At 42.9% G+C, this 15,641-nt stretch overlaps 1 protein-coding gene across 2 annotated transcripts in view; it reads right to left on the bottom strand.

Moving 5' to 3' along the window:
• CTTNBP2NL (CTTNBP2 N-terminal like) overlaps positions 1 to 8,942 on the bottom strand; it is a 72,435-nt gene extending 63,493 nt beyond the window's left edge. The window contains exon 1 of one of the 2 annotated variants that reach the window (XM_059927822.1): positions 8,811 to 8,942. In XM_059927822.1, coding sequence (XP_059783805.1) covers positions 8,811 to 8,915 — 105 coding nt within the window. In that variant the 5' untranslated portion in view covers positions 8,916 to 8,942. The remainder of the gene's footprint in view (positions 1 to 8,810) is intronic. The other variant, XM_059927805.1, reaches the window with a different exon arrangement.
• Positions 8,943 to 15,641: the final 6,699 nt, after the last annotated feature.

Below are 15,641 nucleotides of genomic sequence, written 5' to 3'. Positions count from 1 at the left end.
TTCAGTTGAAGGTAAAAGATATTACCTGAGTATTTGTATTCTTGTGTGTCTATGTGTTATAACGTGTTATGGGCTAAATTGTGTCCTCTAACCCCAAAATTATATGTTGAAGTCCTAATCCCCAGTACCCCCATAATGTGACTGTATTTAAAGGTAGGGTCTTTAAAGAGGTAATTAAGTGAAAAATAAGGTCATGGGGGACTTCCCTGGTGGCGCAGTGGTTAAGAATCCACCTGCCAATGCAAGGGACACGGGTTCGAGCCCTGGTCCGGGAAGATCCCACATGCCGTGGAGCAACTAAGCCCGTGAGCCACAACTACTGAGCCTGTGCTCTACAGCCTGCAAGCCACAACTACTGAAGCCCAACACCTAGAGCCTGTGCTTCACAAGAGAAGCCACCACAATGAGAAGCCCGCGCACCGCAACGAAGAGTAGCCCCCGCTCACTGCAACTAGAGAAAGCCCGCGTGCAGCAATGAAGACCCAATGCAGCCACAAATATATAAAAAAATTTAAAAAAAAATGAGGTCATGGGATTCCCTGGTGGTCCAGTGGTTAAGACTCTGCGCTGCCACTGCGGGGGGGCATGGGTTCGATCCCTGGTCAGGGAACTAAGATTCTGCATGCTGTGTGGCATAGCCAAAAGAAGAAGAAGAAAAAAAAGAGGTCATTAGGGTAGGCCCTAATCTAATATGCCTGGTGTCCTTATAAGAAGAGAAATTTGGACAAAAACGCAGGACAGGGAGACACCATGTGAAGACACAGGGAGAAGATGGCCATTTAACAAGCCAAAGAGAGAGGCCTCAGAAGAAACCAATCCTGCTGACACATTGATTTCTGACTTCTAGCCTCCAGGATTGTGAGAAAATAAATTTCTGTTGTTTAAGCCACCCAGTCTGTGGTACTTGTTATGGCAGCTCTAGCAAACTAATACAACATTTACTACTTTTAAAGACTATTACAGCAACTAGATCAAAGCCTTCCCCTTACCATGTGAGTGCCTGAACAAAGAATGCCCTGCTTTGTCTTATCAGTCTGCTTTTTCCCAGCAACACTATGTATAGGATTATATAAAACAGAATGGTTTTGAAACAGTTTTGGAGACTGTAAATTTCAGGATCCTGAAATATAATATGAATAATGCACTTACAAAGAAATTACAACAGTGCTAAGGGATTGAGGTGCTTGTTTATCCAATACTGTCAATATGGACTTTGAAGGAGGCCTCAAGAAACCAGTTCTGTAATAAAGCTGATTATTCTTTAAGATCAATACTTAAAGTACTTTCAGTACTCTACTCAAAGCTGATTCTAGGATACCAGATATTCTAGATTTATACTTAGTACAGAAATTAGTAATATAATTGAGCTTACCAATGTTAATCACCACTTCCTCAGAGTTTTATTTTTATTTGTTTATTTTTTTCCTCAGAGTTTTCTAGAGTAGTTTTCTAAGAAGAATTCAAGCCATAATAGCAATAATAAAAAAGATACACACTTATTGAGCTAAACATAAACATGTTCCAGGCAGTGTTCTAAGTACTTGACATGTATTAATTCAGTCCTTACAACCTTAGGTGATAGATGCTATAACCATTATCAACAAGTTCATCATCATCATCATCCCCATTTTACAGATGGGAAAACTGAGGTACAAAGGCTAAATAACTTAAAAGTCTCACATCTAGTATGTGGCAGAAACAGAATTTGAACCTAAGTAATTTGATTCCAGAGGCTTCCTTAGAAACCACTGCTACTTGGTAACCACTGTTCACATCTGATTTTCTCATTTTATCAGCTAAAATGTGATTCACAGAGCTGGAAGGGACCTCAGAAATAATCTAATTTAGCACTCTCATCTTACAGATGAAAATTGAGGCCAGAGTTGTTAAGTGAATTACTGAAGATTATAGTTAAATAGTAAAATTATCAAGATCCAGTCTAATCCACCTTCTGGGACACCATGATGGATATCAGGGTTTTGTTTTGGTTAGCTCTGTTTTAAGACTCATACATCTCTAGTGTATCTGTGTGTGTGTGTGAATGTCCGTCTCTCTTACTATGTGTGTACATCTGTTTCTATCATTGTCTCTCCTACATGTTGCCAACAACATTTATATGCATCCTGAAGAAAGGGAGGAAGTGGCCTCATGCCCATAAACAAGCATTCAAACATCTCTCCCCCAAAATGAGGACATCTGGCACAACGCTATTAAAAACAGGTCTGTCTACCTGGATATCTGTTTACACCTTTTCAAGTATTCTCATCTGAGACAAGACCAAACCAGAAGAGCTACATTAGTTAAGCTACTGGAATGTATGTTAATGAAAATGAAGAATAGTTTTTACGTTAACACATTTTTTCATTAAAATTAAAAATATGTCTTCTAATATCAGAAAATTACCAGCAGTATTTACCATTTCGGGTATTATTTGTCAGTGGCTTTATTTATTTCAATGAAATTATAACATGATTTCATTGAAATACGTATATCTGTCTAGATCATCTATCTGTCCATCATTCCCCTAAATTTTTGCTTTTCTGAAATAATGCCACCATGATTTGTAAAATACCACAATGAGGGAAAATAATATGTAGATTGATTTTATTTCCAGTAAAATGATTCATGGGCCTCAATTCTACAGGCAGCCTGGAATACAAGAACCCTTCAAATATTCCACATTAATGTTGGATGAAGTCGTTGACTCCATCAGGATTTCAAACCAGGAAGAAACAGAGCATATGGTGTGGAGGATGAACTGTAATACAGTCAAGGTATCTGTGTTTTAGCTATGCCCATAACCTGACTCTCCCCGAACTGTAAAAAAATTTCACAAAAGCCTGTAACAGAATGTTGTAACTGATGATGTTGTTTTGCCTTTTAACTTCTGTCTTCTAAGTCAGACCACTGATTTTTAAAAAAGTTTAACAATTTGGTATCAGTTGAAAATGACTAACAGACCTGGCAATTGTTTTTGCTCCAAGGTTTTTTGGGGACAGTAACTCTTCTGGGAGGCAGTGTGTTGCAGTGAAAAGTGCTTGGACTTTGGAGCCCTACAGACCTAGGTTTGCATCCTGGCTCTACCACTTCATACTTCCTTGATCCACATAATCTTTGAGCTTTCAGTTCTTCATCTATAAAATGGGGATGACAAGACGTACTCTAACAGGATACTGAATGGTTTAAATGACTTAGTGACTGGTCAGTTCTCTCACTTCTCATCCCTGGAGAGCATATAGTTGGTTTCATCTGTAAGGATAATGAAGTTTTCCTTTTTTCCAATGAGTTCTCACTTTCTACCACTCATGTGTCTAATTTAGAAATCAAAACAAGTTTACTCCTTCTAACCTGGTAGGTTGATCTGCTCCAAGAAGGAGATGGCCTGGCCAGTTCCTGGGAAAGGCAGCTTAGGAACACACACAACACGTATTCAGGCCAATGGTTATCTGCACACTACTTGGGAAAGAAAAAGGACAATCTTCTGCCTAGACTGGCTTTTTGTGACTTAGGATATAAGTGAAAAGCATGCCTTTGCTTCCACTGAATTTCTACAGCTTTTAATCAAGTTACAATTTTAACTCATAATACTGATAAACGGGTTTTCTAAAAATATCACAACTATTTTGAAATCATATTAAATGCATAATGGATATGTATCTTATTCATAACCCAAGAGCAGTTATCACATTCTATTACATCAATTCATCTATTTACATAGCTGTCTTTTGTCTCATAAGATTCTGCTCTTCTAGACAAATACTCTGTCTTATTCAGCTTGATAAACTTAGCACCCAGCAGTCTCTGGTTCAAAGGGGTAATCAAAACATGCTGGCTGGAAAGAAATGTACAGTGCAGTACCTTGAATTACAGTGTACAAAACTGGACTTTATCTTCTGGGAAATAAGAAGCCACTAAACATTTTTAACTAGGTGAATCTCACAATAAAAATATAGTTTCAGGAAGGTTAAAGCTTGACGTACAGAGCTGATTTGACTGAAGAGAAACTGGAAGCAGAAAAAGCAGTTGGGAGAAAACTTTAACAGTACAGGTATGAGGTTAAAATGTGTGAAATAGGATGGTGGCAGTAAGAATAGGGAAAAAAAAAAAGACCGATGCAAGAGACTTTATAAAGAATGTATAGTAACTTGGTACTGGCTTTTTTAAGGAGGTAAGAGGGGAAATAATCCCAGATCAGCTGAGGTTTTTAAGGCTGGGTGACTATAATGACGATGTCATTAACAGAAACAGGGATGTTAGAAAAGGAACGGGTTTTGGGGGGGAAATAATGGCTGTGATGCGAGACACGCTGAATGAGAAGTAACTAGACCCCCAAGAAGAACGCGTTCAGACTCAGCGAGTGTGGCGAAGGCTAAAGGTTTAGAAGCAGAGAAGTCTTTAGGGGTGGAGCCTTTTCAGAAAATTTCTTCCATGTCTTCAATTTAAGAACAAGAGGCAATAAGAAGAAGCTGATACATAGGACTACACCAGATCTTGTTTGTACCGTCAAATATTAAACCAGTTAAGAACCAGATTGGTTCTGTTCTCACTCCTGTTCAACCCGCTACAACAGAAAGGACTACTTGGCAGAAACCAAGGAATGGGGAACACCTTCCTTCAAAAAACCCCAAACTTAGTGCTCCTTTTTTCTACAACTTACCCGTCAGTTCATTCTCCTCTGTTATAATTTATAGATCTTATTTCTCATTAAAACAACTCATCCCTGCTTGCTTCTCCCTCTGCACTCCTTCCTCCCTGGCTCACCTTTCTAGGCGAGCTGACCCAGAGCACACTGCAGCCTCTCCTTCCCCAGCAGCTCTGCACAAAGGACCCATGCAGATGCTCCCAAGGCTCAGGGTCAGGAGTCTTTTTTGTCTGTAAACTCCATCGTCCTGTGCTCTCCTATCTTCCTTCCTAGCTTCTATTTGAACTCAGTAACAGTTAAGGATTATATTCTTTAAACTCAGTAACAATTAAGGATTACATTCTTTGTGGCTCCAAAAGGCAGAAACGATTCATTTAGCAGCAAAGCACACATTTAGAGTGGAAGCTCTGGCTTTGGACCCGAAATACAGAGTTTGGAAATAGTTGGCAGGGAGAAACCATATTACTACATTCTTTACTTCAATGCCTGCTTGTAGTCCTGTTTTCCTCAACCCACAAACCCCTGTCCTCCACTCCCCCACCTCCACTCTTAACTTCCCTATCCATAGTTTCTTCTCACCCATTTGAGTTGTTCTTATGATTGCTCCTTACTTTGGGGGTAGTAGAAGAGTTATTCAAGAGGCAAAAATCACTGTCAATCAAAATTACCATTGAAAATCCCTTAAATCTCACAGAAGGTACAACCCTGCACCATGATCACGGTATCCACGAAACCATTTATATGACACTGAGGGTGAAGGTACTTAAGACAGTGTGGAGTCAAACAACTGACAATTCAGAGAGAAGACATCAGACGGTTGAATCCCTTGCCTTTCCTTTTCCAGGGCCAAAAAGTTTAAGGAAGATAAGGTACATGACAAAATTATGAAACACACATACCGTAAGACACATGCGCTGCCCTAAAAACTCTTCTGTCGGATGTCTGAGATCATGACATACACAAGCTTTGTTTCCCTCTAATTAGGAAGCTTAGCTATATATTCTAATATTTAAAACAAAACCAACCAATAACTAAACTCAGACACTAATTCTTCACATTTGTTTAAATGCTAAAGGAGTAAAAGAATATTTAATATTAAATTCTTTAACTCACGTGCAAAGTGCTAATAATAATGCAATAATACCTACCAATTACTGAGTGCTTCCTGTATGTCATGTTCATGTAATCTTCTAAAAAAAAAAATCTCTGAAAGTCATTTTTAAGTCACAGCTGAGGAAACTGAGATATGGTGAAGATAGAAAACTGCCATTTCCCTGGGTCACACAGCAAAAGGGCAGCAGAGCTGGAATCTTAACTCAGGTCTGCCTTTAAAGTCTGTGCTGTAAATCAGCACACTTTATAGCCTCACCATAAATAAGCCATTTTCTCACTGAAATGCTTTGAACTGAAACTAGGAAGATGTGATTTTTAGTTATTATCAGCAAACATCCAGGAAATAAGAAAAAATGGCCTTTAGTAACAGGTTGACAAGCTATTCCTGGGGTCAACCACCACAGACTGGACAAACTTCCTCTAGAAATAAATCTCTGCTTCTTGTATCATGCCACTAAACACCAATTCAGTGGCCTAAAAATCCTTGTATCATATGTCTGAGATCATGACATATACAAGCTTTGTTTTCCCTTACTTAGGCATCTTAGCTATATATTGAAATATTTAAAATAAAACCAACCAATAACTAAAATCAGACACTAATTCTTCACCTTTGTTTAAATGCTAAAGAGGAAGAATATTTAATATTAAATTCTTTATGGACTGTTTATACTAACAAGATGTGCCATATCTTATCAGTAAATTATGTTTCTAGTCTACCCGAAGGGGTCAGCTTCAAACTAAGTTCAACAAACGTTCATGAAGTCAAACTATATACTAGGCAATACAAACTATATACTAGGCAATACAAACTATATACTATAAAGGTACAAAGATGAAACAAAACATACTAATACCTCTCTCAAAGAATTTATAATTTAATGAGGCAGATTACAAATATACCTTAAAAAATCTCTGCATACAATGTTTTTCTTCATCTGATATAACCAAACAAGTGTTGAAAAAGTTAAAGGAAAGATTTCCAAGACTCAAATGTGTATCAAACAGATCCTGCTTACTGTGCCAAGTAATCAAAGAGCATTATTTGCTTTTTCCTCTCTGCTCATTAAGGCCCTGGCAATCACCGCAACTTTGTTTTCCTTAGTCTCTTACCTCAGTTTATTTTCTGTTCTCTGCTCATGTAATAAGATATATCTTTTTGGGAATTCCTGTTCTGCTTTTAGTTCTTTTCTGCTGCTATTGCTAGGGGCCCTTACCCACCTATCGCAGTACACTTTGTGTTTGCTGGAGAGACCCTCCACAGTTTCTTCTTTGTGCCTTTTTATCGGAGATCTGGAAACAATCACTGGGCAGATCTGTGAGCACTGAGACTGGCTCTGAAAACTTCGAACCTAACTCTTCAAAATTAATTACCTTCAGAAAGTCTACCTTCAGAGACTCTAATCAGGAAGGTAAAAGACAGCTGTTATAATTGCCCCCATGATTCCAACTCCTTGCATCCCATTGTTATTATCTTTGGCTATAAATAACAGTAGTAAGACAGACTTCAGACCGAAAGCAAAAGAAACAATGCTAAAAAAATATGGCAAATTTTAATATATGAAAGTGCTAGCAATAGATGATTACTAGGGATTCAATGGCATTAACATTAGGCCAAAATCATCAATATTTTGCACCTGCTGAAATGAAGGCCTTTATGAGCACACTATAGGGACACTCTTTGGTAGTAGTCACGTGTGTGAATAGCTGGAGTTTACCTTGCTTTTATTTATCCTTATCGCTGAGATTTAAAATGTGCTTTTAATTTTCATCCCCTGAATTTTGGTAGATGATAGTGGTCTTGTAAAACCAATCAACAACATCATATATATACATATATATATATATATATATATGTACATATATATATCAGTTTCACCTGGAGGGAAAAACCCACCATAAAATAGGGGCTAGAGAGTAACCAATGGCCACCGGACCAGATTAATCATGAACCTAGACCGCTGAACCTGAATTTTCTTCAAACACTTCCTGCCTTTTGTTTCAACAGAACTATACCTTCCAGGTTAACTGCAGTCTCCCTGGGCAACAGACCAGCCCACCCTAGACTAGGAGATACTCATTCCTAATCTAAAGCTCTTTATTTACTTATCTGTACTGTTTCACTTGAAAGCATTCTGTTATTCACTGACAGTCCAACAATATACACTGCATTCCTACCCACGCAAGACCAACTCTGTAGATATCCAACACGCCCACCTCACTATGAAATACCAAAGGGTGGTTTTTCATCAAGTTTTCAGGGAAGAAATAGGGTGAGAAAGCAAAAACGAAATGCAACTCAAACCTAAAAAAACCCTTAGAGGTTGGGTTCTCCCTCAAGGAATAAAGGTACAAAGGGGGGCGGGGAAGGTTACTATTTCTCCCTCCTCCAGAGACTAAAAAGGTCCCGAAGCAGGTGAGCCCTCGATGCCCCACAGGCGAACAGAGGATCCTAGGGGCTTAAGGCGGAAGGCTGAAGATCAGAGAATGGGGGATGGGAAGAACCCAAGCGGGGGAAGGCCGTTTCGTCCGTGGAGCTGGCAGTCTAGGTCGGGTCTCTGATTTTTGCATCGCCCCATCGCTCTTTTTTTTTTTTTTTTTGGAAAACACTAATTTTTATCTTACGGATGGAACTAGCTCTGGTCCCACCCTAGCGAGCAGGACAGGTGTAGGAAGGGATGTCTGGCCTCCCGGGGGCGGCCAGACAAACGGGGGTGGGGACGGCAGTCTACGGAATGGGAACCCGCACGCCTTCTCCCAAGGTTGAGGGGCTGGGCGAGGGGGCCCTTTAAACGGAGGGTGTCAGGAGGGCAGCCCCTTCTGGGGAGCTGGGGTTGACGAGGGACAATAAGTGGCTGCGAGCACCCTCGAAGGTTGAGGAGCCGCCTCCTCAGGGAATACCGGGAGGTAGACGAGACGGCTCCGCCCCCTCAGGGGATGGGCGCGAGTGGCAGTTGGGACGGCAGCGGGAGGACACCGGTGGTCCTACCCCTGCTTTTCTCTCGAGGACCCGGCCTCCCAGCCGCCGCCAAGCCCAGGCGCCAGCGGCTCCTACCTTTTCCCAGCGCTCGGGGCTCCGCTCCCTGCCGCCTCCGCCAGCCGCTCCATCCACAGCCCTCCGAGGCCCCGCCCCTCGACCGCCTGGCGAGGGCCCTGGCATTCGGCAGGGCCAATCTCCTTCTCGCCTCTCCAGCCCCGACACCAATCCGCTCCGGCTGGAGGAGGGGCTTCTCCAATGTCTTTTAGGCTCCTCCCGGGGCCCCGAGATCCCTTTTGTTTGGGGAGAGCCTAGCTGGGATTGAGCTCGCGTCACTTCCGGGAGGAAGCGTAGTCCTCCGGCCCGGGCTCGGGGGTGGGCTTACGACCCTCACGGCTCGGCTTCTGCAACTTTCCACCTTCTAAGCGATTTCTGGACCGGACGGTGGCGAGTGCTTCGTGTTTACCCTCATGGTACGGGCAGCTTAGGAACGGCGGGTTTCGGGTGCCCTGATTGATCGGGCATATTAACGTTTCATTTCATCCAAAATGTTAATAAATGAAGTGCGCTTTGGCTCTGCTTTAGAAAACTGGTTGTTGAAAACCTGGTAACGTGGCTTGCCTGCTCTCTCTTTTTTTCTTTTACGAAGCCTGTGCTAGAAACAAGGGCGCAAAGATAAAAAACCCGGAGGACCACCCCCGCCTTCTCTTTTCACATTACATTTGGAAGAGAATAGTAGCTCTGGAGCCCCTGGAGCGGGGACACCGGGTAGCCCAAATCCAGCCAGACCTGCCTTCCAGGTAGAAGTCGAATGAATAAAATTTGTGTCATGGTTTTCTACGCTATGTTTTCCAAATGAGGGGACTTTTTTGTGTCCTTGGCCCCATTATACTGTGGGCTACCAAGTTTGCAGTGACGCTGGGACACAGGACAGTAGAGGATGCAAGGAATGCCTGTCCCTCGTGAACACAGGAATGCAGATCTTGCTGGTGGTCGCAGCAAGCCTTACCAGCACCAAATAACCTAGAAAAGGGAGACGATGCACCCCTTCCTGAGGTCAGGGTTTCTGGATCCTTTTCCAGTTCAGATTGATTCAACTGGTTAAGAGAATAATAACCACATTGTTTTTAATATAATATAATAAATACTTACAATTAAATATTTATAATGCATAAATAATGTAAATTAATTTTAACATATGATTTCTAATATTAACAATTATTATTAAGCAAGACAGTACTAGGGACCTAGTACTCACCTAGGCAGACTATCTCAGGACAGATGCAGCCCTGTCCTCATGCAGTTTACAGTCTGGTGGAGGGATTTGGTCAGTCTGCAATCATTGATACGTTTGAAGGAAGTAAACCCGTATTAATGTCATCACTGTGCCAGGTACTTTCATATAATGATATTTAATCTTCACTACCAAATGAAAAATCTTTCCTAACCTGTAAGATAGACATCATTGGTGCCCATTTTACAGATAAGAAGATAGAGATTCAGAGAAATCAAGTAAAGCCATAGAGCTAGTAAATGGTAAATAAAGAACTTCCAACAAGATGTGTGCTTTCAAACCTGTGCTATATTCTGCTCACCATACACTTGGCTCTCACAGGAGGGCTGGTCCAGAGTGGGCCTGGATGACTGTAAATCCAGCATTAGAGACAGAAACAAGCTCCATGCCTCCCCCTATTGACTGCTGGCTGGAGAAGGTCATCTCTATATATGAAGGACAAGAAGACTGTACTGAGGTGCTCAACGGCAGCCCAAGTGCTTCTGAAGTAACAAATAGGTAATACTGAACTTCAGAAAGACATCATTCCCTGCGTTCAGGAGACTGACGATCTGAAAGGCGAGATGAAGGGCCAGGCACATAGTAGGTGCTCAACAAATACTGACGTCACTTGAAACAAAATGTCTGAAATGGTTAAAAACACAGAGTTTAAGTGCTGGACTAGGCCCATGAATTTGAAAAATTCCGTTTCCTCCTCCTCCCTTTTGCCCTGCCTTACGGGTGTGCAATGAGGAAGTGCCTCATTGCCCGACAATGAGGCAGATGTGGGAGAACAGGCTATTTTCTGCTGGCTTCTGAGTCACTCTAAGAGTTGCCCCAGTGAATCAGCTCATCCCTCCTCCCATCCTTCCTTTGTTAACCCACCACCACCCATTCTACTCCCAGGCTGACCTGGTGCTTTCTTCCTTTACAGCAACCGGCAGCTCCCCTGATTCCCTGAGCTCCCACTTGTCCATTCCTCAGTGAGTGTGGGAGGACCCAGCAAGAATGAGATCGTCCCCACTGTGTAGGATTGAGTCCTGAGGGTATTCAGATTACTCTCTTTTTAATTCATCACCCCAGGAGCTAGTGCATGGGCAGGGCTTGTGAACCTGAAGTTTTGTGATTCTTCAAATATACAAAATGTGTAAATAAATTTAGAGTCTGGCACACTGATGTACATACACAGAGGTAGAAAGTGGGTTCGTACTAATTTCTTAAATTTATATAACACAACATACCATTTTTATATCTATTATTTTATCAACTTGCCAGGAAGTATTTATTAAATGCCTACTGTGTGTCAGGTAACAATTTAGTAAGAAGTGCTAAAGATTATAGTGTGTGTTAATTTTTCTCCAAATAAGTAAACTTCCTAGGTAGGTGTACCATAAATGTTTATTGCTGGTTTGGGGAGGCAATGATGGAGTAAAAAAGGGCTAGGCTGGAAGTGAAAAAAACAAAACAAAAAACTGCGAGTTCTGCTGGAGTTCTCCCTCTGTCACAAACTGTAGTTTCTTTCCTAAGGCTGCTGTAACAAATTACCAGAAACTGGGTGGCTTAAAACAACAGAAATGTATTCTCTCTCAGTCAGGAGGCTAGGAGTCTGAAATCAGGGTGTTGACAAGGTCAGTTCCTGGGTGAGGGGTGTTGGTAGGGGTGGGTTTATGGGACTTAAACTGCTCTCCTAGTTTATGGGGGTTCCTGGCAAACCTTGGCATTCCTTGGCTTGTAGCTGAATTGCCCTAGTCTCTGCCTCTGTCTTCACATGGCTTTCTTCCCTCTGTGACTTGATGTCTCTATATGTCCTCTCCTCTTCTTTTTTTTTTTTTTTTTAAATTATTATTTATTTATTTATTTATGGCTGTGTTGGGTCTTCGTTTCTGTGCGAGGGCTTTCTCCAGTTGCGGCAAATGGGGGCCACTCTTCATCGCGGTGCGCGGGCTTCTCACTATCGCGGCCTCTCTTGTTGCAGAGCACAGGCTCCAGACGCGGAGGCTCAGTAATTGTGGCTCACGGGCCCAGTTGCTCCGCGGCATGTGGGATCTTCCCAGACCAGGGCTCGAACCCGTGTCCCCTGCATTGGCAGGCAGATTCTCAACCACTGCGCCACCAGGGTAGCCCCTCTCCTCTTCTTATAAGGACAGCAGTCATTCTGGATTTAGAACTCATCTTAATCTAGTATGACCTCATCTTAACTCATTACATCTGCAAAGATCCCATTTCCAAAAAAGTTCACATTCTGAGGTTCTAGATGGACACGGATTTTGGGGGGTGGGGATGGGAACCATTCAAACCAGTATGCAAAACTACTTTGCACAGTAACACCCCCACTTAACTCCATTTAGCTTCATTGGTAATGGCATGAAAGTAGTGAACTAATTCCTAAAGATCATTTCAGTTCTATAATTGTATGATAATTATATACGCTAGAAGCATTTCTCAAGCCTTTACTATATGCCAGGCACTATGAAATTGCTTCACAGTACATCTGATTTAACCCTTAAAAGAATTCCAGGAGATAGATGTGAATATTCCCATTTTGCAGATGAGGAAATTGAGGTACAAAGAAGTCCATAGTCATGGAATTCATAAGTGATGAAGATGGAATCTATTCACTCAGGTCTGACTCCAAAGTCCACCCTCACAATTACTATGCTGTGTAATCTCTCCATCATACTAGATGGGTTAGGAAGATGGGGAACGCAACAAATCTTTAAAATTTTGATTTATATAATACCTGGAGCTGGGTAGCAATCTTCCTGGGGAAAGCAAGAGAGAAGGGAACAGTGGGTGGCAATGAAAACTTAGTAGGGAAGAGGAGAGCTATGGGCACTTACCTGAACCTCAGTTTCCTCATTTGTAAAATGGAATAATAGTTCCGCCAGGTGGTTGTGAATAGCCAAGCGAGATAATGGACATGAAAGTATTTGATAAACCCTATGAGGGGTGATGATAAACTACCTGGGAGATCTTGCTCAAACTTTCTCCTCTCTGGGTCCTTGCCTTCCAGCTGAACATCTGAGGGTTGAGCATCTGGGGCTCTATAGGACTCCTTCTAGCTGTGACCCACAATTACTAAGATGCTGGGTGAGCTAGATGTAAAAGTTGGAGTGACTGGGAAAAGTGACCTGGCCTGGCTCCCTTACCTCTTGTTCCTCAAGCCCCCACCTGGCTCCTCCAGGAGGGGATCCTGAGGTTGCAGTCTAGCAGCGGCAGAGAGCTCTCGAGGCCGGGACCTAGCTGAAGTGGGAAGGACAGTGTGCTCTCCGTGGCTCCCTACATTTTCTCTCATTATTTGCTCCCACAAAGGCCTTTCTGAGTAGCACTTAAGGTTCGCGTCTAGCTTGGATCAGCCCGACCTGGGCGACTGGGGCACAGGGGAAGTTGAGATTTCTGGGCGTGGCCCTCACTGTGTTCTCGATCGTATTGCCCCCCCTAGTGCTGAGCGACGAGTCCTGCAGCTGTCAGCTTCCCTCTTGGCCGTCCCCGCGCGTTCCGCGGAGGCCTCTCCCCAGACAGTTTTTCCTTTTAAGGGTGTGGGCTGAGAGCGCAGCAGGTAGGGGGCTCCAAGGACCAGAAGTTCGGAAAAACCACCTTCAGGGACAGATTCTTCTGGTTGTTAGCTAAGTGTTGGGGCCAGCTTGACCATGAGGGAGCCAGGAAACTCTTATCCTGGATTTCACAGAGGGAGGTTGGGAAGGAAAGGGAAAGAAATCTAACATTGCGTGTCTACTATGTATCAGGCACTGTGCCAGGTGCTTTACAGATATTACATGTATTGCCCTTGTAATCCTTACATATATAATCTCTACATTCCTTTATATAATTATAATTATATATAATTATATGTATATTATATATATAATTATATAATTGATTCTTGCTATCATCCTAAGAGATAATTCCTTTTTTTTTTTTTTTATGGGTTTTTAAAAGTAATTTATTTATTTATTTATTTTTTAAATTTATAGCTGTGTTGGGTCTTCGTTTCTGTGCGAGGGCTTTCTCCAGTTGTGGCAAGCGGGGGGCCACTCTTCATCGCGGTGCGCGGACCTCTCACTATCGCGGCCTCTCTTGTTGCGGAGCACAGGCTCCAGACGCGCAGGCTCAGTAGTGGTGGCTCACGGGCCTAGTTGCTCTGCGGCATGTGGGATCTTCCCAGACCAGGGCTCGAACCCGTGTCCCCTGCATTGGCAGGCAGATTCTCAACCACTGCGCCACCAGGGAAGCCCGTAATTTATTTTTATAATGGGGTTTAGCTGCTTTTTTTTTTTTTTCACACACACACACACTGTATTTTATTTTTACAAGAGATAAATAGACTGTTTCCATTCCACCACTGCCTCATGGAGCTGTGGGTGGTAGAGGTGGATTGAGCCTAGGATTGTGTGATTCACTGTTCTTGCCATTACTGGCATTGCCTGGCAACCCTTCCCCAGGACCAGGAAACTAAGGCCATGTGGTGTTTTGGATCTTCAGATCCAAAGATAGGTTCCTGAGATACGATGGCAATGAAAAAGCCAAGGCTGAAGGCCATGGGATCCTGGGACAGTTTGCTTGGGGAAATGCATAACAGGGCAGCACCCTGGGAACTGCAGAATAATACTGCTGTTAGGGTCCTTGGGGGGAGCACCCAGAGGACCCTGAGTCCTGTCTCCCTCATCCTGTGTGGAATACACATGCTCCCCTGAAGTTGGTGGGCCAGGATGGGGTACACAAAGCTCACTGAGGGGCGAAAAGGAAAGGTAAGTGGGGTACAGTCTAGCCCAGGTAGAAAATTCCTGGAAGTAGATGAGAAAAATCATGGAGTTCCTAAATCACCCAGCAAAGTTCCCAAGGATTTGCGTCATTTTAAACTCCTCCCCTCTGCCCAAAATACAGATTAGTCATAGGTCCCTGGAAGAATACTCTATGTCCCTTTGGATGAGTCTGAAGTTTTCATTTTCATTCTAATCTTTGAAATTATTAAATTATAATTGAAAAACACACACCAGATGATGACTTGATGAACTGACTGATGTTATGTTTGTTATTTCCAAGGGTTCGTGCAGGCCGATGGGGGCGGGGAAGCTATCAGTTGGCTACTGTTTTTTATTTGTAAATTGACTTATTTCATTAAAGGTTAACTTTTTCCCTCTCTTCCAACCCCTCCCTTTTCTGTCTCTCTTCCTGTTCCTCCTCTGCCCCAGGTGCCTTCTTCCCTAAAAGTTTGGAGCCAGACCCCCTTCTGTCTCTCTCTTCAGACAAAGCTCTGGGCTGAGTAGCCTTGCCAGAAGGGCTGAAGCTAGCCGGAAGGCTGGTCTTCTTTCCTTTCCCCTTCTATTCCCTCTTCTTCCTCATACATGGCCTGACATCAAGCAGTAAATAATTTCTGTGCTACGGCCAGAGACAGAGCTTCGGCTTGGCCAGGCTGCCCTATGGTTTCAATCTGATGAAAGGCAATTACACATTCCCTTTGGTCTGTTATTTCAGCTGAGGCACCACATAGTGGGCTGAATGGGTCCTTGTTGCTCACAAAAGGGAGAGATATTTGTAGGGAAAGTAATGACCCAGTTACGGCTGCGCCATCATTTCTAGGCAATTTCCTGGTAAGTGGCCCTTGGGAGGAGCCTGATGCTAGAAGCTTCTATGCC

Source organism: Balaenoptera ricei, chromosome 1, assembly GCF_028023285.1.
Source record: "Balaenoptera ricei isolate mBalRic1 chromosome 1, mBalRic1.hap2, whole genome shotgun sequence".
NCBI lineage: Eukaryota > Metazoa > Chordata > Mammalia > Artiodactyla > Balaenopteridae > Balaenoptera > Balaenoptera ricei.
The sequence above is the reverse complement of the archived record's forward strand: the minus strand, read 5'-3'. Positions and strand labels throughout refer to the sequence as shown.